General features: G+C 28.1%; 3 protein-coding genes across 7 annotated transcripts; 2 read left to right on the top strand and 1 right to left on the bottom strand.

Annotated features, from left to right (window-relative positions):
* Positions 1–90: 90 nt before the first annotated feature.
* On the top strand, positions 91–2,160 carry LOC132929761 (NADH dehydrogenase [ubiquinone] 1 beta subcomplex subunit 10). The gene is made up of 4 exons (XM_060995320.1): positions 91–320; positions 440–575; positions 1,626–1,765; positions 1,835–2,160. Exons 1-4 carry the CDS (start codon positions 185–187, stop codon positions 1,951–1,953), a joined length of 531 nt encoding a protein of 176 aa, XP_060851303.1. The 5' UTR covers positions 91–184; the 3' UTR covers positions 1,954–2,160.
* LOC132929759 (ATP-dependent RNA helicase Ddx1) lies at positions 2,055–4,563 on the bottom strand. Of its 2 annotated transcripts, none has more exons than XM_060995316.1 (2): positions 4,485–4,563; positions 2,055–4,309 (listed from the first exon to the last, which is right to left on the bottom strand). In XM_060995316.1, the coding sequence occupies exon 2, from the start codon at positions 4,288–4,290 to the stop codon at positions 2,113–2,115; it is 2,178 nt and encodes a 725-aa protein (XP_060851299.1). In that variant the 5' UTR covers positions 4,291–4,309; positions 4,485–4,563; the 3' UTR covers positions 2,055–2,112. The 2 variants fall into 2 exon arrangements, with proteins under 2 accessions (XP_060851299.1, XP_060851298.1); XM_060995315.1 differs by having other exon boundaries at positions 4,376–4,528.
* A 1,337-nt stretch (positions 4,564–5,900) lies between these two features.
* Positions 5,901–22,759, top strand: LOC132929757 (meiosis regulator and mRNA stability factor 1). Of its 4 annotated transcripts, none has more exons than XM_060995312.1 (27): positions 5,901–6,037; positions 7,324–7,499; positions 7,784–8,208; positions 8,273–8,416; positions 8,491–8,652; positions 8,714–8,836; positions 10,993–11,165; positions 11,645–11,745; positions 11,812–11,956; positions 12,041–12,185; positions 12,851–12,956; positions 13,034–13,146; positions 13,247–13,393; positions 13,486–13,662; positions 13,747–13,925; positions 14,016–14,265; positions 14,395–14,576; positions 14,667–14,878; positions 14,999–15,222; positions 16,006–16,329; positions 16,438–16,593; positions 17,455–17,673; positions 18,890–19,096; positions 19,159–19,429; positions 19,527–19,675; positions 20,879–21,131; positions 21,204–22,759. In XM_060995312.1, exons 2-27 carry the CDS (start codon positions 7,469–7,471, stop codon positions 21,251–21,253), a joined length of 4,668 nt encoding a protein of 1,555 aa, XP_060851295.1. In that variant the 5' UTR covers positions 5,901–6,037; positions 7,324–7,468; the 3' UTR covers positions 21,254–22,759. The 4 variants fall into 4 exon arrangements, with proteins under 4 accessions (XP_060851295.1, XP_060851297.1, XP_060851294.1 ...); XM_060995311.1 differs by lacking the exon at positions 5,901–6,037 and adding an exon at positions 6,152–6,334; XM_060995313.1 differs by lacking the exon at positions 5,901–6,037 and adding an exon at positions 6,899–6,913.
* The last annotated feature ends 109 nt before the right edge of the window (positions 22,760–22,868 follow it).

The raw sequence follows: 22,868 nt of genomic DNA, 5'->3' as shown, positions 1-22,868 counted from the left end.
TGCTACACATAAATACCGTACTGTCGCTATCGAATTCTCCTGTGATCGTTCCCAAAGGTCGTTTTCCCGACTGATTATCTATATAATTGAGAATCCGCTGATAACACCAAACACGGCGACATTCGTAAAATTTTCACTATTTTACAATTTTTTTCGATTACATATTTTTAGAACGACTACAATAATGTCTTCGGATTCAGACACCATGCCCGGGAAGATTTTCGGTTATGAAAAACAAAAGCATACCGGTCGGAACTCAATCGAAGACTTTTTAGAGAACCTAAAAGGCGTAATCCTTGGACCGGTAATCTGGGTTAGAGGTAACACCGTTACTGTTTACTCTATTTCCTAATATTTTATTTTTTAGATACTTAATATTGAACCTATTTTTTAAAAAATTGTTGACTATTTTCTAAATTAACTTGTCTTTTATTTTAAGAAACCATTGTAAAGCCCAATCAAAAAGATTACAACTACTATCATGAACAGTTACGTAGAGTGCCTACAGTTGATCAATGTTATGACGACGATAGGCTGTGCAAATGGGAAGCTAATCAACAGTTAATTCGGGATAAGTATGTGTAACAAATCAATTAATCAATAATCTATAATTAACAGAACAATAGTATTTCTTTTCTTTTAAAATTGAAGATTGTTCTTTAAAATAAATGGTCTCGACATTTAAAAACCATTAGTTTATATTTATTGTTATTGCCTTTTGGATATATATTTAAACTTAAACCTTAATATTTTTATTAGCATATGATCTTTTATATGACAATGTTAATATAATAGCCATATCAATATTTATAATATTTCATATTAAATAAATCCACTTTTTACGGTGTAAAACTACGAAACAGAATTGAATTCCAAAATGATAAATTTTGTTAAAAATATGATAGTATTTAAAATTCATTATGAGGATGTGCATAACATTAAGTATTACAGTTTATCTGTAGTTAATATTTGAGAAATTTTTTTTTGTTGCTTATTCGAATTCGTTATATGGAAGTTTCACAGTATCAACATATACATTTTGCAGTTTTAATTTTGTGTATTTACTTTAAATAATAGGTAAGACCATTATCTGTGTTTACTCGTCAGTTATTAATTTCTTTTATACTTGACAAAATTAAATTAAACTTATCCAACTTTATACAAAAAAAAACATACTATTCTTAGCATGGAGTATCTCGTCATTGAATTAGTCACTATAATGAATGTATTAAATTTAATTTCAATAATCAATCACTGCATATGTCATATGAATAAAAACGACTTTGTTCAGAGATTGTTTATTAACCTACATTACTAATGATATTTAGTCTGGATTAATTTTTACCATAAAATATCTCATGAGAAGTGATTAACATAAGTCAATACCATAGATAGAATTTGTGTAAATAGCTTAAATTAATTTAAATATCTAAATAGTAAAACACAGTACTAACTAAATCCATTTAGCTACCAGAAACCACCGTCAAATTCTACTAAAGACGACATCACAAAAAAAAAAACATGCATTATTGAACCAATACATTTTATCTCTTCATTTAGAATCTAAAATATACATAATATATTACAAAGATTATTGTTTTAATTTATTAATTTGACTGTTATAGGTTGATAGATAGCAATATTCTATCCATTTTAAGACAAAGGTATGAAGATTGTCGGATTTATGAAGCACCAGATGGTATAAGAAAATGCAAACCATTGTCTGAAATTTATCAAGAAGCTGAGGAAAATTATTCAATCAAATGTCAGTATAAAACAATTTTGAATTTAGTAAAATGGAAGTATTTAAAATTTAAAATAATTTGTTTTGTAGACGGTGATTTAGGCGTTGCTGTTACTGCTGAAAGATGCTATGCAAAACAACTTAATCGCATGATATGGGAGAGACGCCACGGACCCGTTGGAACAGGAATGAAAAAAGATAGCTTGTAATTCATGAATTTTAACACACAGTATATAATTATACAGTAGTGTATAAAATTAGAAAACAAAATCCAGTCAGGAATTTAGAGAAGAAATTATATTCTGAAATGTTCAGTATGAAAATGTATGTTTTTTTTTAATACAAGTACTTTGTACAAAATGTTACAGTTAATTATTAAGCATGTGCAAATACAAATATTGAGCCTTAGTTTCTAATTGTGTGAGTTCATTGATAGTAGACAACAATTGGTCATAATGATTTTTATACGAGGGTCCATTCTTTGCTTTTTTTTGACCATAAACAACTTTTCCATCAAATTCATTCATAGGAATATCCAGTTCTGAACCAACTTGTGGTATAGTTATGTTCAAATGATCTTCAATTTCAGCCAAATATTGAGGTTCATTGTACCATATGCAACAGCCTTTGTTGGTAGTTAAATTAGTATTTGAACACCTCTGTCCCCTGGATGGACACCATTCACCGTGATACCAAACTTTTTCTGGGGTAGTAGCTACAAATGAAATGGCCAATCCCATACGTTCTGCTCTACCTACACGACCGATTCTATGTACATAATTTGTCTTGTCATCGGGTAAAGTCATATTAATCATAAAAGGTAACCCGTTAACGTCAATGCCACGAGCTGCTACATCAGTACAAATTAAAAACTTGATTTCGCCATTTTTAAACTTTTCCAAATTCATTCTACGATCGTTTACATTTCGCGACCCATGAAGAGTACAACAAGTATAAAAAGAACCAAGTTGTTTAAAGTATTTTTCTAAATTATCACAGTCAAGTTTAGTGCGGCAAAATATAAGAGCTTTGTCCATTTTGTGTTTGTTAATAGCTTTGATACAGTATTCGCCTTTTAAAAGCTTTACACCTTGAGATAAAGCTTCAGATGTATTCAGTGCTCTTATATTATCTCTATCATGTACACCATCAGTTGGAATGTGATTTTTCAAACAAGTCCACGATGAATCTTTTTGGGAGTCAACAGTAACCACAACATGGTGTACAGTCTCAGGAACAGCGTCTTCACCTTTAAGATCTACCCACGTTGGAAAGTGCATGAGACGTGTCGCCAATTTTTTTACTTCAAAATCATGAAGTGTAGCAGAGCAAACAATCATTTGTAGTCTTTTACCATCACATGAAACTTTTGGCATCTTTTCATGTAGATTGTCTATAAGTTTTGTGTAACGTTGTTTTAGTAATCCATCAGCTTCGTCCAATATATAAAATCTACAATGAGATAAAGATAAATGGCCGCCAGATATTAGATCTTCCAGACGACCAGGGGTAGCAACAATAATATCAACACCAGAAGACAATGCAGCAATCTGGTCTTTAATGCTAAAACCACCTACTACTAAGAGATCTTTAACTTGCGGTTCTTCAAGGTATTTTTTAAAGTTTTTTATTTGATTAAAAGTCTGTTCAGCCAATTCCCTAGAAGGTTCAATAATTATTGCATATGGCGCATTACTTGGCTTTTTTGTATTTGAATCTATTTTTGGAGCATTACACTGAGAGAGTTCAATACGATTGCTAGGTGCTTTACTTATAGCAGTGAAGTCTTTAGGAATATCATACTTAAATGATGATTCACCAAAATTAAATGATATTTCAGCATTTTTTAACACAACAGCTGGATAAAATGCAGAGGTTTTCAAATTTGCAGGTATTTTAAATGCATCGCCAAGATATTTACCATTTTTACTGAATCCAATAGTCCAATTGTCTAGATCTAGCCAACAGCCAATTGTATCGTGTAAACCAAAACTTTCTCCATAAGAATCAAACTGTTTGTTATTTGACTTCTTGCCTGTTCCACCAAAACCAAAACCAAATTTATCTGTACCCAGATCTAACACAGCTCCTGGTGTAGACCAGCCAACTCGACACAGACCTTCATCAGTGACAGTTGTTTCGAAATAATATTTTCCCGAATTTTTAACGCCTTTGGTAGCTCTACAACCATGCCAATCCTTTTGCTCTCTTGATTGACATTTTTTACCGTCTGGCGTCACGGCTACGGCAGATGAACGGTCCCACACGCTCATGGCCCATGGATCTGTGACACCAGATACATTGACCGGTAAACTATTCCGGTGTTTACCGGTTTGTTTGAGCGTTTCCCACACTATTTGAATAACCGGCAAACAAAACGCTCCCGTTTTACCACTACCAGTCTCTGCGGCTATTAACACGTCACCGCCGCCAAGTATTAGAGGTATCGCTTCCGCTTGAATGTCCGTAGGCAACAGCCAATCCATTTCTTCAATGGCTTTACCTATTTCGGGCAAAACTCCCATCTCTTCAAACGCCGCCGCCATCACTAAAAAAAATTAGGTCCTAGACGAAAACCAGTTACATCAATGAAAGAATAGCACAAGACGAGTAATTAAATATAACATTTACCAAATCTGATAAGTGATAATTTACAATAGCAATTATTATTTATTAATGTATTTACTATTTAGGTAGCCAATATTTGTGAGCTATAAAGTTTAAAAAACATAAAAAATACCTTTTGAATAAAATATTGATTACAGATTGGTCTGTCTACTATCTAATCACCACGGTCTGGATATTGATGGTATTTTCTGTGATATTATGGTCACAACATTAATGGGGCACGTTTATATATTATCAATGTTATCATTAGTGATTACATGACGTTTGTAAATTCAGATAGATAACGCTAGTAATGATTCTAATTCTACGGTTACCGTGGCCAGAACCCCGATTAAAGATATTATATATTATTATATTTAAGAGGTATGTATATCTTTAATCGTGGCCAGAAGCCCAGGACTGCCCCTCACAATTCTCCTTACTTGACCAACCAACATTTCGTACCATATTATACATATTATTATCATTTATCGCAGAATAATTCATTTATTTTATCTCTTAAGTCGTGACCTATTCATTACTCCTGCATAATATTTTAGTCCATGTCACATACCTATTACCTACATTGACCTCTGCATTGACCTCATAATTGCTTACATATATATGTTAGATTAGGTAACTGACCTATATTGGTGCACAACTTTTGAACTTTATAAAACTCATTTATGCTGATATACGTGTTGTTTGAGTTTGCTTACCATTGTTTTTCGAGATATTTACGGGAAAGTACCCCAATATACTTGAAAATCTTGAAATATATTTAAACTTTGGTTGATGAGTTTAGAGCATACTTGAACAAATTAAATCGAAGTACTCGAGTGAGTGAGTGACATACCTAATCCACCCGCACCCACCGCGAATGTGAATTGTACAATTCGTGTGATTAATCATGCACGTTCAGGTAAAAATTGTCGTAACAAAATAGATCTATTTGTCATAGAAATTTAAACTAGTTATGAATTTATGCGATGGGTAGTAGACACTCAAACACGGCTTTCAACACCCTTAGCTCATTTCGACTTTCAGAAATAATATCACACGAACGTTTGTATCCGGTCCATCGATGTTCGATTTACGTCGGTAAATGGTTATTGCCTTATTAGCAATGAACAATGAACAATGATTGACGCCTAAGAGGCCAAAACAGCGACTGTAGACATTAGAAATTCGTTAGTCTAAAATGGTGTAAAATTCACCGGGATCACGGTTAATAGACATATTCACTAACTATGCATCAGTTTAATATTATAATGAACCACATAAATGATATGCTGTGTAAACTGCAAAGTACTTGAACACACCAGTACGCTATTTTTCACACTGGTTTGGGCCAAGCATTTTTCTTGTTCAACTCGGAAACAAAATCTTTTCCGCCTTTAAATTCAGCCCGCCACAAGCGTAGCCCCCCACAATCAGTGGCACCAACATCGCGGACATCGGTACGGACGTTACAAAATACAACTTGCCCGTTCAAAATACCAAGTATCTCAAATCTTCTTGAGTAGTTTATTTAACACCTTAACGTGTTCTAGACTTCAAGGGACTCTAGGGTACTCGTTTAAATTTATTAACACGAGTTACACAAACATGATACAGATTACAGGTCCATAATAGAATAACGAGAAGAGAAAATAATAATTGAAAAAAAAAAACGATAAAATAAAGGTAACTATAATAATTATTGTTATTTTATCGTGATATCTACTATCTATCGGTGATGTACAAAAACCACGGTTGTAGGTAGAACCTTGACAAAACAAGCAATTTACCTATAGCGATAGACTAGACTTACTATATAACTTGCCAGAGTACCGTGCATTTGTGTCCAGTAAATCTCTATTCGTGTTTTTGTTTTCGTCGGGTTAACAAATTTATTTTTATAAAGAAAAATTCCGTTTCAATATTGTTTTTGATCTACTCGGCATAATACATTTACGATTACTATTTTTTCCGTCCGAAAAGGTAAAGTATAATGCACGCATTATTTTTATTTAATTGTAATTTTATATTGTTGTACAATATAGTCAGCAACTATGCATTTAAAATCGACACGTCCGTCTGTAACTTATAATTAAATGTATGTATTATATATAATATCGGTGATTACGTGAAGGCGATTGTTGAATATTAAGCTGTTCTAGTGGATCGTGTATTAGCAATTAATGTTTGAATGCAGTCAGTGTCAGTTTATTACAAATTGTATCAATAAAAAAGTTGTTTTATTTTTTTTAAATTTTGATAGTGTATGTTGAAATGGCTTGCAATAGTATATTTCTACTTTACTAGGCTCTCTAAATTTTATAATTTTTTTTTTTTAATCTCGTGAGTTTCTTAACAGAACATTAGTACAAACAAAATTTAGTTAATCTTTAGTTATAACCATTTCAATTTTTCATTTTTTATATTTTATTAAATAAAATGTACTACGAATTATTTTTAACTACCCTTAGTTTGTTTTAGTTATCCAATTTGTAAATAATCTTTTAAGAAAGAATATGGCGAGTACTTGTGTGTTCAAACAATTTTTACATTATAGATTAAGTAAGAAATTATTTTAGTGTTTTTCTTGTAACTTGTAATTTTGTTACTTAAATATATTTAGTGAATCATGTTGCGATTAAACATGGAAAATTATTTTAAATTATTTAGTATTCTTAATATCATAATAAATCTGTTAGATTGAATTTAAATATTTCTATTGGCTCTATTTGTTTTCAAATTTATAATTAAATTACTTATTTCTAATCACACTTAAAGTAATATTATACATATTTATAGTCTAATTATTTATTAATACTTAAAATTTAAACAAAGATTAAGGATTAAGCTATATAGTATTTTAAAAGATAAAATAAGATAAGTTATATGTTATAAAAATAATAAACTTTATGGTTAGATGTGGTTTATTGAATCTAAATTAATTCTTAATATATAATTATTTTTATTTGCAGGTCTATTCAGTTGGTACATAAATGATACCAAGATTTTAATTTAGACTTCAAGTATTTTAATACATATTTTTCATCAGTAAATGCAGCTTTATACCTCATTTTATTGTGGTATAATATTTTAGCTATATAAGTTGTTGGACTTATTATGGATCATCTTATTGTCTGTACAAGAAAATGTAAGTTTCAATATATTTATTTGATTGAGTTTATAATATTGGCACAGCAATTTCTTTTGCAAAACATTTAATTTTTCTCCAGCTTATAACATTTGGTGTTTGAGATATTGTTATTTTGGTAATTAATAAACCATCAATAATTTTTGATTTTTGGAAAAATAAATTAGTAGGTAATCTGTAAACATGTCTCCAGCTATCTGATAAAAAGTTAAAATTTGAACCAATGGTTGATACCTATTATAGTTAACTATACAAAAATATTAAATTATAATTTAATTTTTAAGTGTCTTTCAATCGTCAAGAAAATATTGGCTGCTTTGGAAACATAGAACCATATCCATGTGACGGTCAAATAGAAACAAATTTTAAATTTCCATCACCACCACATCTTACAAATGGATATTATATTTCACCAAATGAACCTTTACCTCAAAACAATACTACATCATCTTCATATTCACACAGCGATTCAGATTCTGCATCAGATTCTGATTCGCTATGTTCAAATTCTGATGTGTATGAGCAAGAATGTCTTGCATATGATAACCAGTTGTTACCGTACAAGAAAAACAAAAAGTCTGTAAATAGACTTCGTTCTTCTTATACTTCACGTGGATATACAAACAATTCAATTCCATATAGTCATAAGCATTCATTTGCTCATTATTTGCCACCTATTGGTGTTTTTTGGGATATTGAGAACTGTCAGGTAAGTCATTACACCAATATGTAATGAACATTATCAAAGTACATAATGCAATGAATAATTTTAGGTTCCCAAAGGTAGGTCTGCAGTAGCAGTAGCCCAAGCCATAAGAGACAGATTTTTTATCGGTTATAGAGAAGCTGAGTTTCTCGTCGTTTGCGATGTTAAAAAAGAAAATGCACAAGTTGTTCAAGAACTAAATGATGCCCAAGTAAGTTGATTCTTGTATTTTATATTAAGTTGTTAAATTAATAGTGATTTTATTCTTTTTTTTTTTTTTATTAGGTCAATTTAGTTCATGTTACATCTGTGTGCAAAAATGCAGCCGACGAGAAACTTCGCCTTTCAATGAGACGATTTGCTGATTTACATGGTTCCCCTGCAGCTGTAGTTTTAGTTTCTGGTGATGTGAATTTTGCATCCGATCTTTGTGATATTAGACATAGGTATATCCATATTTTTATTTGCCTTATATCTTTTAAATCATTTTGATTTTAATTTTCCAGGAAAAAAAATGCATGTAATATTATTGCATAATGAACTTTGTTCTGAAAGTCTTATTTTGTGTGCCAATGAACATTACAATTATACTCATTTAGTGGAAATGTTACCATTAAGAAATGCTCTTCGAGTAAGTACAAATTATTTCATTATGGTTCAAGTCATATTGTAAAATATGTTTTACATTTTTATAGGCATAATGATAGGTTAGGTAAATTACAATTAAACTACAATATTATTCTGCTTAAAATATATCTGAAAACAAGCTATTTTTTTTAACTAACTTTCATATAATGTTCATGGATAACTGTCATGATAAAAGTTAAATTTATTTCTGTATAAAAATAATAAAATATTGATTAATATCAAATATGTGTTGAATAATGGAATATTTTATAGGTATTTAATATATTTATATTTATTGAATAGTTTTGTTATTAAGACTAGGGTTTAAATTTGCTATGGTTTTTCATGGTTAGGGAAATAAGTTAAATCATAATTTATTCTCATTTTTGGGAATATGAGTAAAGAAAATAAAAATTTGCATTCAATAAAGTATAAAAATATGTATTTTATTATTTTTTTTTTACTAAAACATATTGTAAATTAATTTTAAAATCACTTATCTTTGGTTTTTCTTAATGAATAGATTATCATTGACCATTATCATTTTTAAACACCATTTTTTTTTAGTGAAATGTTATCGAATATGATCCTTTTATGAAGTATAATAAAATAAAGTTATTGAAGTTCAATTTTTAGTATAAATCATATTTATAACCATTATAAAAGTGTTATATTTTTTTTAGACTATTAAAATGTGAGACTTAATTATTATACTTAAGAAAGAGAATTAAATACCTTAAAAATCTATTAAATATAATCATTAAAATATTGTGAATTATATTATTTTTGAAATTGTTTTCATTATAACCATTAGTTTTTTAAAAACATGTTGACATCATTTAATTAAAGTCATTATAACTTGTATTACCTAGCCTTGTTTTCATACAAACCAATATCACTCAGTTCTTCAAAAATATTTTTTATGCTTGAAACAAATTAATTTATTTTAAAAATTGTTGGCAATGTTTTTTCTACTTTATTTGGGTTATACAAATTGTCAAGCTTGACCAATTTTTGCTCGCCAGCTCATATGTATAGAAGCAGTTTTTAATAAGTGTAAGGTATAAACTAGCTACTTTTTTTTACCAAACTATAAGATGCAAAAGCATATATGCGTTTTTTTAAATTTATATTTTTAATTTCACTTAATATGCCCATTATTATATGCTGTAATGTTAAATTATAAGTTCTATAATAAAAAAAACCAAAAAGAAGTAGTATTCTAAATGTTTAAGATTTATTGTTGAACCTTATATAATCAGCATAACCAGTAAGTTTGTAAGAATAATTATTTTTTCTCGAATATGTACTTTGTTCATATAAATGTTATTCCCAAAAACTGTATTTCATTGCCGTTGAAAATTATATACTTAAAATGTGGTCTATTTTAAAATAACATAATATTATTATTAAAATTAATTAGATGACAGTTTCCTATTGGAATTATATACTTAAAGCATAAGCTTGATATTTATTTTAAATTATTTAGATTTTAAGATTATAACGGTTCGTTTCAAATGTAATTTAGTATAGTGAATGTAACTTTTGATAAACCTGTGTAAGTCTAGGCAAGCTTAGTTAAAATGTGCTAAAATAGCCTGACCAAATTACGCCAAAACTAGATTTTCCTATATGCAAAATACATCATAATGGCAATTATAATAGATCACATGATGTCTACTCTGTACAAAGTAATTGATTTTATTTATAAAAATCTGTTCACTGGTGATTCTTGTCTAATTTTTAATTGCTTATTAGTTATCATTTATAAGTAATTACTATAAGTTTTTTTTTCAAGACAACTTTATCAATAAAAATTATATTAAAAGTGACAATTTATAATGCTCCCAAATTCCCAAAAGTATTTATTAATTATAATATCATGTTTATTTAATTTGATTTATTTTTCATTGAAGCTTTTTAACCAGTAATTAAAAACATTAGCGTGATAATAACCATCTTTAATTTTATTTAAATTTGAAATATTCTCTTAATATTTTCTTAGTTCTAATAATTGATGTATAATATATTTCAAAATTATTATACATTAATATATTCCTTCTTATTATTATTAGATCATAATCCTTGGAATTTACATTATTTTAACATTAATAAATGTATATAGGAAAAAGAGCTTTTATCTAGTATTTATTTTATTAGCAATGTGGGAACACACCAGTTGAAGTTATTGTATCTAATCTACCAGTTGGCATTGATCCAGCAAAAATTAGAAATCGTTTAAAGAGATTATCTGAAAATTGTGGTGGACGTGTTGGTGTAATAAATAATTGTTCAACAACTATTAGATTTCCTACCAAAGAAATGGCTGCAAGGTAAATAATAATAATAATAATGATGATAAGCAATTTAGCACAACTATCATGTTTATCAGTTTTATCACATTAAATATCTTTTTATTGCTTTCACAATCTTGTATGCTTATTTTTATACAATTTTTCCCTGTGGTATTCCCTGTACATATTTGGTTTATGTTACCATTGAACTTTCAATAGTATTTTTGGAGCAGCCTTCTGTTGCAGTCATGCACTCAATTACTTCATTGAGCTTTAATTTATTTGTTTAATAATTTCATATTTTGTGTCTTAATTTAATTTTTATAGTTTATTTAAATTTGTGATTTATATTTATCATTGTTTTAATGTTATCTAGTCCTTTTTTTTCATACAAATTTTTATAAAGCATGGTAAATTTTTTTATACTTATTTTTCTTATTATACAACACAGTATAATATTTTTGTAATTTAATTTAATTTGCTTCAATGATAATTATTTAAACATAATTTCTTTTTAGAGCTCAAAAACGAATGAATAAGGAGCGCGTGTTTAATAGTCAAATTGTTGTTAGTTTACCATTTGCTGTAAAAGAAGAATCATCGTCCACTAGTTTCTTAAGTTTGTTCAATAATCATATCAATAGTTCCTATTATATTTTAATGTTAAATACTTAAAATTATTTAGGTAGACCTATTCCAGTGCAGACTAGAGAAGAAAACATACAACACATTGCTACTACCATTCAGTATTCTTCAACTAATAATATGCATTCCCGGTTCAATATGACCCCTGTTACTCCCCCTGCCACATTTGAAAACCGAAAATTTGGGTAACTGTTTAACAAAATCTATTTCTACTTTTAAATCACTCGGGCTTTTATACCTAACTATTTTTCATATTCTATTTTATTTAGTTTGTACGGTCAGCAAATTAAAGGTGGTTTTGGAATGTCACAAATGAACTCTAGTGTCGACAACTCAATGAGAAATCATAATCCTTGGTTAAATTCAAATTCTGTTGGTATACAAACATGGTTGAATGGACCTCAAATACCTGTAGTAAGTAATTTAATTAAATACATTATCAGAATTTTTATTATTCCTAATATTAAGAACATTTATTTTAAAAACAAATCACATTCTCTTTTTTACTAAACAACATTCCATTCAAATTTAAAAATAAAATCACAAAAGTTTGTCTGAAATTTTATCTAATAAATTGATCATTAGTTAAAAATATAATAATTTTTTTTATATTAAGTAATTTATACCTATATTTAATGTTTAAATTAATTTATTATTATTATTATTATTGTTTTTAATATTTAATTATTTAATTATTATAATTCTAAGTATTCAAATGTTATGATTGCCAGTGCAGATTTACCATATTAGTGAGTCTCAAACCTTTTCAAGTCTGTGTTCCTTTTTTAACCAGCTTTTTAAATTGAATCACAATCAATCTAAGAAATCCACCCCTTTATTTTTATACCATAATATATTATTAACATATTGTTTATGTTAGAATTTTCTATGCATAATTTAATTTTTAAAATATTTTGATTATTAGAGCGTATTTTATATATCTGTTCTTAACTATTATTTTGATTGAGTTAGGTGAGATTGTACATTTGAAACTCTAACATTAGTTATTATCCCAAGGCAGCAAATTATATATTTAATAGATATTAATATTACTTAACTATAAACTGACTTTTGACTAGAACGGAGCAAGAGGTCCAATTAACTACAAAGGAAAACAAATGACCAAGGACAATCAGGAACAGCTTGATACCACTCATACTCAATCATTAACTCCACAAATACCTTGTAATATACTATTGAATTTAATTATAGTGTTAATTTTGATTGGTGTAAAAATGAATTAAAAAAATTATTTTCCACAGTAAAACAAAATGAAAACTGGATGCGACATGGTTATCCAACAACAATGGGTCACGGTACACCAATAACAATTTTGAAAAGAGGACTAGGTGGAACATCACAAATAGATACTCAAGTAAGAAATCAAAGCTATAATAATTAATTATTATTTTATTTACCTTAAGTATGATTTTGATCATTATGTACTAACAACTAACATGTTATTTGGAATTTAGGTCGGTTCAACTGCAAGCATGATCAGTTCGAATGGCCCACCACCATACATGATGTTTGGTGTCAACACTTCAGTTCCACCGCCTCCAATAGTCAATGTTTCTAGGAGAGTTAGTCCACCAACTCTGATGGAGAATACCAATCCAGATGTAAGATATTTTTATTTCTTTATTATGTTTAGTTTATAAAGTATGTATACAATAAATATTTTATATATATATTAATTTTAATATTTCTTCAGCGATATTTTCACCCCATATCTCCATCTTATAACAATTTGGCAACAAATCAAGCACCACCGGTACTTATGACCCAACAGAGTAATCCAGTAGACTTGCATGTTACAAATTTAGATCAGAACATTGACTCTGTTGAGATGAAAAATATATTATTTAATACGTTCAGGGAACATGTTATGGTATGCATATTAAACATAAGAGTATAAGATGTGAATGTTAACTCTTTATTATGTTGTTTATTATATTTTTTTTTTTAAATACAGGTGTTACATGTGTCTGTGTTTTATCAGTCGGATGGTAACTTTGCAGCAGCAATTCGTGTATCTAGCCCACAGGATGCACAGTATGCCATTTCTAAGCTCCACAGACGCAAAATTGGATTCAAAAGAATTATGATTGCTTATGCTCATTCTGGTTACCCTCAAAATCCCACATTGTTAAGGTATTTAGGCAATTCTAATAATATATTATAACATTATTTCACTGTTATTTTATTCTAATTTCTTGATCATGCATGTGTTTGCTTTTATAGATCTCAGATAGCCTATATACTGATGGAAGTTCCTGGGCAACGCTTACCCCTATTCAAGTTCCGTGAAATGTTTGAAAACCGCTTCATGACTTCTGTATCCGTATCGGATCTTTATAAAATGAAAGATGTGTGTTTGATCACTGAAGAACCAAATCATAGGATCATTAGTTTAAACCCAGAATACCGTAATACTCCATCACCCCTTCACCACCAGCCTTCTTCTTCATCTTCTATGCCCATGTCTAATTTAGTGAGTTTTACAATACGGCATTTATCTGCTTGCTGTTCAATATTACTTTGTACTTAATTATGTATTTTTTGATTTTTATCGTTTATTTTATTCTTAACTTTCCATAATATATATGTATCATATGTTTAGGACAAAAGCGATGCGGTTTCGTACTGTCCGACTCACGCAAAAATAACAAAACCTACTGACGATAAGGGTTGGGCAGAATTAGAAATGCCTGCATTGCCAAATGTTAAAGTCTCGTTAAAAGAGTTCTCTAAACGTTTACATTCTCTAATATCATCTCACAACAATTATCTAATCCTGGCCACGTAAATAATAAACAATTAATTTTTACTACTCTACAACTGTGTTATCATAAAAAAACTGTGTGTAATGAATTAAAATAAATTTTTTTATAGTATTTGCGATTGCTATGAAGCTTCGTTTAATGAAACATTACAGACTGATGAAGACGGTGTGCCTTTGGAACATATTGTGACTGCTGTCAGCGGTGTTGAACTGTTGCAGAGTTGTAGTATTGGTATTAAATACCTAACAACATCTTCGGCCTCTGATATCGGCAATATGTCTGTCAGGTCTTCTACTCAAGAGTCTGACACTAAATCGGAAGGTAATACATTGCAATGTTAGATATATAATAAAGTTGTTTTGAGTTAAAAATCATATGATAATCATTCATTTTACTATATTTAATATTTATTAATTTTATCTTATACTGAATGTTTCACAGTCAGTGTGGGTGGATTGAAAAGTATTAGTCCGCCATTAGCAAATAATTTGGCCTTGCTGAGCCGTGAATTAGTTGATTTGTTAAAGACCTGTACTCATTGTACTATGTCTTTCAACCGCTTTATACCAGCATACCATCACCATTTTGGCCGTCAATGTCGTGTTGCTGATTATGGTTTTACTAAACTCATCGATCTCTTGGAAGCACTGCCCAATATTGTGCAGGTAATTAACATAAATAATTGTTGATATATTCAAAGTTGATTTTGGCTACTCTTTTCTCCTAAGATATTCTTATGCTATTTAAAATATATATTATTTTAAAAAGTCTTTATAAATATAAATTAGTTATATATATAATTAGTTGACATTTTATTGGTTTATTTTTATTTTTAATATATCTTTTTGTACATTTTAGATAAGATAATTTTCATAATGTAGATACATATATTATGCTTCGTAACAGTGTTACAAATCAAACAGTCAAATATTAATATTTGAAGTCTTTTACTTCCAAATATATTTTTTTTTAAACTAGTGATAATTATATCTTATTGCCTATAGGTATATAGTGTATTATTTACTTAGATTAAAATTGAAAAATATTTTTAAATTATTTAAATATTTAGGATCTTTTACATCCCGATTTATTGTTTCTGTTTTATAAGTTACAAAATATAACGTAGCAAATGCATACTCAGAATTTCACATTTATCTTCATTAAAAATTAGAATCAATTGACCTATTATAAAATTAATGGTAAGAACATTCAACATCATCAATGTTTTTATATTGGTTTTTTAAAATAATTCAATTTTTTAGTGAGTTGTACATGTATAAAATAGGGAAATAAAAATGCTCATACCTAATATTGTATTGTTTATTTTTTATGGTACAAGAACAAACAAATATTTAGAAAACGAGAGTAAACATATAACTATTATATTATAGGTAACCCCCTTTTTTCCATGATACACGCTCTACTAAGGACGGCATACATTTTTTCAGGTATTTGGAGAAGGTAACAAACGTTTCATGACATTGTCGCACAAAGCACAGGTACGGAGATTTACATCCGATTTATTGCGAGTACTGAAATCTGTGGCCAGCAAACAAGTTCCCATCGTTGATTTCGGTACACTTTTCGAGAAAACCCTGGGTCGTGCTTTTGATCCAGTTGATTATGGGTTGTGTTCTCTCGATGATTTATTATCGCAAGTATCAGAAAACACAGTTGTCATCGGTCATCTGGACGGTCAAAAATCAGTGGCGATCCCTAAACGAGAACAGACTCCAGAAGAGATCGAACGCACCAAAGCTTTTGCAAAAGAAGTAAGTTTTATTGATGATTGTATGCAATTCAATTTGATGAAAATTTGGCGAGACCCGGCACAATCGAATTTTGAAACATTATTAATTACAATATTAATCTTTATCTAGGTAATAGAGTTATTAAGTCACGCACCACAGTGTTGTCTATTATTTAATAAGTTCATACCTTCGTACCATCATCATTTTGGCCATCAATGTAAAGTAGCCGATTTCGGATTTACAAAATTAATTGAACTGTTTGAATCGATACCCCACATCGTAAAGGTATTTTTAAGGTGTCATTATTTTGTGTGTGTGAGTTATTTGGTGTCGGTTTATGTGATATGTACATATAATTCATATGTTTTCAACATTCTAAAAACTTAGAAACAATTTTTTTGGATTTCCTAACAATTGAGTGTTAAATATACTTAGGTATCATTATGTCATTGCTTTTGAACATTCGGTTGTAGTCGTTTTATGCGATGTTTTCTAAATCTCTGATTCAAGGTCAGACATACTATTTTGTTATACAGGATCATCCTATTAAATTAATTTATGTTTTGTAATTCCTTTTAATCCTTAGGAGTTATTATGGATACTGTGAAAATATTAAATGAGATATGAGAACAATGATAATACTTGTAAATTATATGATTTTTTTTTTTTTTTTTTAACTCGAATAAAAAACTATTAATTTTTAATACCAATTATGATTTAGTTTTGTTCAACTTTTTTTATTTAAACTGCGCTAAAGTTACTAATTATATGTAATATGTGTAATATGTTTGATATTTATAAGTTTTATTTAGTTTATATTTTAAAAGTTAAGTTTAAATTAAGTTATTTAAATGTAATTAACAATTTGCATTATAATTAACTTGTTCTCCAAAATAAGACAACAATCAAGACATATAGTAAAATAAGAGTTTTGATTATTTAAATATTATGTTGAGAGAATAAATTATAATTGTTTAAATATTTTTTTTCATTACGTGGTCAATAATCAATATTATTACTTAAAATATTGTAAATAAGAGTCTTATATTTTTATTTTGAAAATTTGATTGTTGTTAATTTACTAAATTTATTGAAATATAATATAAAATTCTTATTATTATAAGTAATAATTACTGTCTATTATAGATTGAAGACGATTTGGAAGGAGAACGCCGTGTTTCGTTGACAACTGATGTAAAACAAAATGTGCTTGGCGATCAGTTGGCCGCTTTAGCTGTTTACCCATTGCAAATCAGTCAACTACAAAACGCTTTCTTATGGCAATACGGCTATGGTCTCAAACCTTCTGTATATGAATGCGAGACACTCATTGAACTGTTACAAAAGCTTGATGACGCCGTCAAGGTAAAAACAATATAATATTTTAATTTTAGTAGATGTGTAAATTATATATGCATCAAATTTGACTATAATTAATAATAAATATATATAACCAATTCCATAATTGACAAAATACTATTATATTTGCACAATATTATAATTATTGACCATAAAAAATGTTTTACCATTCAAACCAATAAATGGATGACAATATGAATACAATTTTTGTTAGAATTTCTGCAGACTTAATCATAATTTTACTTTGATGTAATATTTCTGACTGTGTACCATCTACAAATATAGATAATACATTTTTAATATATTATACTATATTTATTTCATGATTGTTTTTCAACATGTCCTAATCCATCTAGTACATTAACATAAAATAAATATTAAACTGAACTTCCATTGCTAATATATTATATACTTATGATATTTTAATTGGTAATCAACTGAAAACTCAAAGAAATGTTATGTTAAACACTTTTGGATGAGTGTTTTAAATAAGTGATTCTTAAACTGGTTAATGGCTGTCCCAGAGTGCGTGCGGGTGACCCTTATGTCAAAACAATTGGAAGGTTATGACAATTTAAACTTAAATGTCGAAAAATCTTTAGGTAATCTTTATATTATGTAGAACAAAGTATGCTCTTCCTTACACCTGTTTTTGGATAGACAAACATCTATGGTTTTGTTAGTTAAAAAAAAAATAGAAATGTTATTATTTCATTCAAATCTTAATTAGTTTAAATTTTATTAGGTATTTTGCATTCTTTGAGTTCCTCTTTTATATGCAATATTTTGTCAGTAGATGTTTAATTATTAGTAATAGTGTTAATCTGCATATTTGTGAATCTTTCTTTGACATTGAAAAACCATGTGTTATTCTGTTGTGTTCAATTTTTGGTCTATTAGGTATTGTTTTTTCTCTTTTTATTAATTTGAGGTACTGCCAATTGTGTATTGTGTTTTTGATTTTTGTTTATTTTGATGCCAATTTGTTTGTCACTTGATTTTGATTATGTCTTAAGTTTGAATTTTAAAATAAAATGTCCATATAATTATTCTCCGAAGAAGTGTTGTGTTGATTAGTTCTTAAAAGCATTAGCCTTTACAGACTTCATATATTTTTATAGTAAATTTTACTCTGTATTTATTTTGGTGAAAATTATAAGATTATGTAATGTAAGCAGTATGCATTTTTTTCTAATAGTTTTAAATGTTTTTTGTGTTACAGGTAATAGACAACCACGGCGAGTTGTTTTTGATAGCAGTAGACCGCAAAGAGGCCCAAAGATTGTCTCTGAAAGTTCGTCGTGTACTGATGGAACACTCGTCTAATGATAAAATGTCTGTCTTGCAGTTTCAGTCTGTGTACCAAACAATGTTTGGCGAATCTATAAACATTGAAACCATGCAGGAGAAACTTAGTGAAACTATTAAGGTAATAACAAAGAAAACTCCTTGTTTTCGGATATATTTTATAAATGCAAAATTTGTATTTAGATTGTCAAAACTAAATTTGGAGAAGAGTATGTACAGCTGACACCTTTGCAATTGTTCGCCCAAGACATGTATCGTCTGTTAATGATCTCAGACGGTCGATTGTTATTGACATCTCTTGAAGCCGCTTACTTACGACTGTTTGGCACTGCCATCCAGCCTGCTGTTTACGGATATCAGTCTGTAATGGCACTAATAACTAGTATTTCGCACACAGTCCTCATTGAAAACAAGCCACCTAAACGATACATTGTGCTCAACAAAGAACTAGCCAGTAAGTCAATTATTTCACGGAGTGAATGCATTTATCATATAATATATTATTATGAGTATATTAATAAGCCCTAACCTACTTTATGCTTGTTTAATAGGTGTAGGTATTCATTTGCCTAACAATATAATGAAATCGCCCATGCTAGATCAAACTGAAAAGAATCATTGTAATAAACCTGATACGGACTTAATGAACCTCAATGAGAGTTTCAACGAAAATAATGTTTTGCTGTCTGATGAAAATAAGGTAATGATCATGCTATATTTTTACTTTGATTTACATTTTATATCCAAGACAATAGTGTATATTAATAAATAATTTGAATAACCCATGAATGTATGTAATTGTTGAAAATGATGATAACAGGCCGAGTCTGACTTAATGTATTTAACAAGGTTTCATATTAATCTGTTGGTTGAGATCATTTTCCCAACATTGAGAGATATATTTTAATCTGTTAAAAACATTGTTTGTGTGATCATTTTCGGAAGCGACTTTATAAACTGATCAACATTACAAATATTTTTAAGTCTTAACAGTTAACCTTTTTGATCATTCTTATATGTACATTTACCACAATAATTCAAGTATCTACATAGTCATACTTGTTGTAATTATATCTTTATTAGCTTTACTTATTCTCCTTGTTTGATTTTAAAAATTAAAGTTAATTTTATGATGCAACTATAATATACAAAATATGATGAGCCTGGGGGCCATATGATAAAAATGGGTTGTGACGTGGTAGATCTGTTGACTTGTTTTGTCCAGTTTTCCATTGATCAAAAAACATTATTATATGCTTATTCCCAAATTCTGATTTTGTATATATTACACAAAAAATGTTAATAATTAATTATTCATACATTACAGAAACTTATTTAAAAATATATGCAAATTACATTGTTTTTTATATGATTAATCAAACTAAAGTCATGATGATATTTCAATAGGCCGAGCTGATGATAGTTATTTGCTTACTGTGTATAGTATGTCTAGAAATCAGTAGAGGTTTTTATTTAACTTCCAGATTTCTGGTACAACTTGCTCAGTAGATCAATATCAATTCATGTGATCAACTCTCGGAAGCGATTTAATAAGATCTGAACTTAAATTTATATTTATTGTTTTTATATAATCATCTTAAATTATAACTGAATAAGTTTTCATATATGAATGTAATTATTTGTATAAAACATAATAACATTTCAATAAGCCAATCTGATGTTTAATATATGTACGCGGTATGTCAAGAAGTCAAGTCAATTTTTTTTATTGAATTTTAAGGTTTTTTGTACAGCTAGCTTGATAGACAAAAATTCATTCATGTGATCAACTTTTGGTAGTGATTCAAATGTATCTGAATTTATAGCTTTTCATATTATTGAGATAACAAATAAAAATGTTAATGTATATATTTTGTAATATATTAATGTTATGATTTTTCAGACACCTGTGGTGGTCAAACTTCCAGCTTTAAAGTTACATCCAAACATATTCAACATGAGTCCTATGTCATTGGTAAACTGTACTTCACCACAAGCTCCTCATCCATCACAGGTGCCAATGCCAACTGAATTGTGTCCGCCATTTGGTGACAAGTACAAACCCATCACTACAATCAACAATAACAATCATTACAATGACAATCAGTTTTGCTGCCCAATGGGCAACAATGATTTATCAAATACTAACGATCAAGGTAATTCTATGATTAATATTTGGTTTTTTAGTAATCGAATTTTGTACAAAATACTTTATTTTTGATTTTCAGATGATCAAAATCAACATTTAGTTCATCAATTAAATGATCGTTTTCATTAAAAAATTTAAATCGTCCAAGACGGGTTTCAATAGTTTTTTAAAACGAAAGACGTCAATATATATATATAAAGATAAAAGAAATTAAATTCATAAAATGTTTATAGATTAATATTTTTTTTTTTACATCAGGACTGACTCTCACTCCTAATTAACTAAAAAGTATTTTTATTCGTTTGATTTTTAAACAAAACATTTTTCCTGGAGAAAAACTTCTTTATATTTACATTTACAAAGTCTATTAGGTTAAGGGATAAAGTGATATATTAATGGATCTCACTTTTGATTTTTTATGTGTTCACTAGATGTTTTAATTTATATTAGATTTGTCGCATAGTTAATATGTAAAAAATAATAAGTATAAATTAATTTATATTTATATATATTATATACGCATGTAACTGAACAAAAATATTAATTAATAGTAATAATGTGTGATATTAGTTTATTACAATATCACAGAGTATTTTAATTTTTTCAAAATGTCAAGTCTTTTATTACTAATTTTGCTTGAAGTTATTAATTAAGTAAACATGCATAATTTATTTTGAGTACAGTTTTGAAGTAATCAATTTTGTTAAAATGTTTCACCGAAAGGGTTAGTGTTAAATTTTGTTAGGCATTATGTTTAAACACATTATAATTTATATATTACGTAAAATATTTTATTTTTATGGATATTTATTTAAATATATCCTACTATAACAGAATTATAAAATAAATACTTAAGCTACGTGTTTTGAGGGTATACAATTTTTTTTTATTACCAAACAAAAAAGACACAAAACGAAAAAAGTAGAATAAACTTTTATAATGTTAATTTTTTTTTATATTAGTATTTATTCTTGTATTGTTAACTTGTTATTAGTGCTCTCGTAATATTATTTCCTATATTAGAAGAGAGCAATGTTATTCATTTTTTTTTTTTTATCAATAGGATATTTATATCAATCATGTAGTTTATAATAATTACATGTACACCTCTTTGTTATATTATTATTGTTACTCAATTGAAGAGGTATTTTTTTTTCTAAATTATATTTTCTATTTAATAGCTTTAAGTAATGTGTACATCAATAGGACAATATGTTTATATATATATAATGTGTATATATACATATTGTCTAATGATCACTAAATATCCTAATCATTTAGACTCCGCTTGGAGTAATATTTTTATTTGTATTGACGTTGTTTTGCAATACGTTTAAAAGTATTCTTTAATATACTTTCATTTTTTGTTTATATAATGTTTTCTAAACACGTGCCAAATTTTGTTTTTTTTTTTTTTATCTAAATTACTTATTTACCTTTTTAATATTTACTAAGTGAACAACCACTCAATGTGAACGTTTACAATGTATTATTATTTATAATAAAAATACCTAACTATTGTACGGGTGCTTGAATGTCAAAAATGCATGGACAATAAGTCAATTCAAATGTTATGTTTACAATGTTATTTAATAAAAAAAATAATAAATAAAAACATCAATAATTTGTTTTAGAGTTTGCTTGTATTATTTCTTTCTTTTATTCCATCTGCCGCTTTTTTAAGTATCCATTTTTATATGACTGATATAATTAACGTTGTAATGAAAATAATGGAAAAAACTCA

The sequence above is a fragment of the Rhopalosiphum padi genome, chromosome 4 (genome assembly GCF_020882245.1).
Source record: "Rhopalosiphum padi isolate XX-2018 chromosome 4, ASM2088224v1, whole genome shotgun sequence".
Classification (NCBI taxonomy): domain Eukaryota; kingdom Metazoa; phylum Arthropoda; class Insecta; order Hemiptera; family Aphididae; genus Rhopalosiphum; species Rhopalosiphum padi.
Note: the sequence above shows the minus strand (reverse complement) of the source record. Positions and strands in the feature narration are given on the sequence as shown.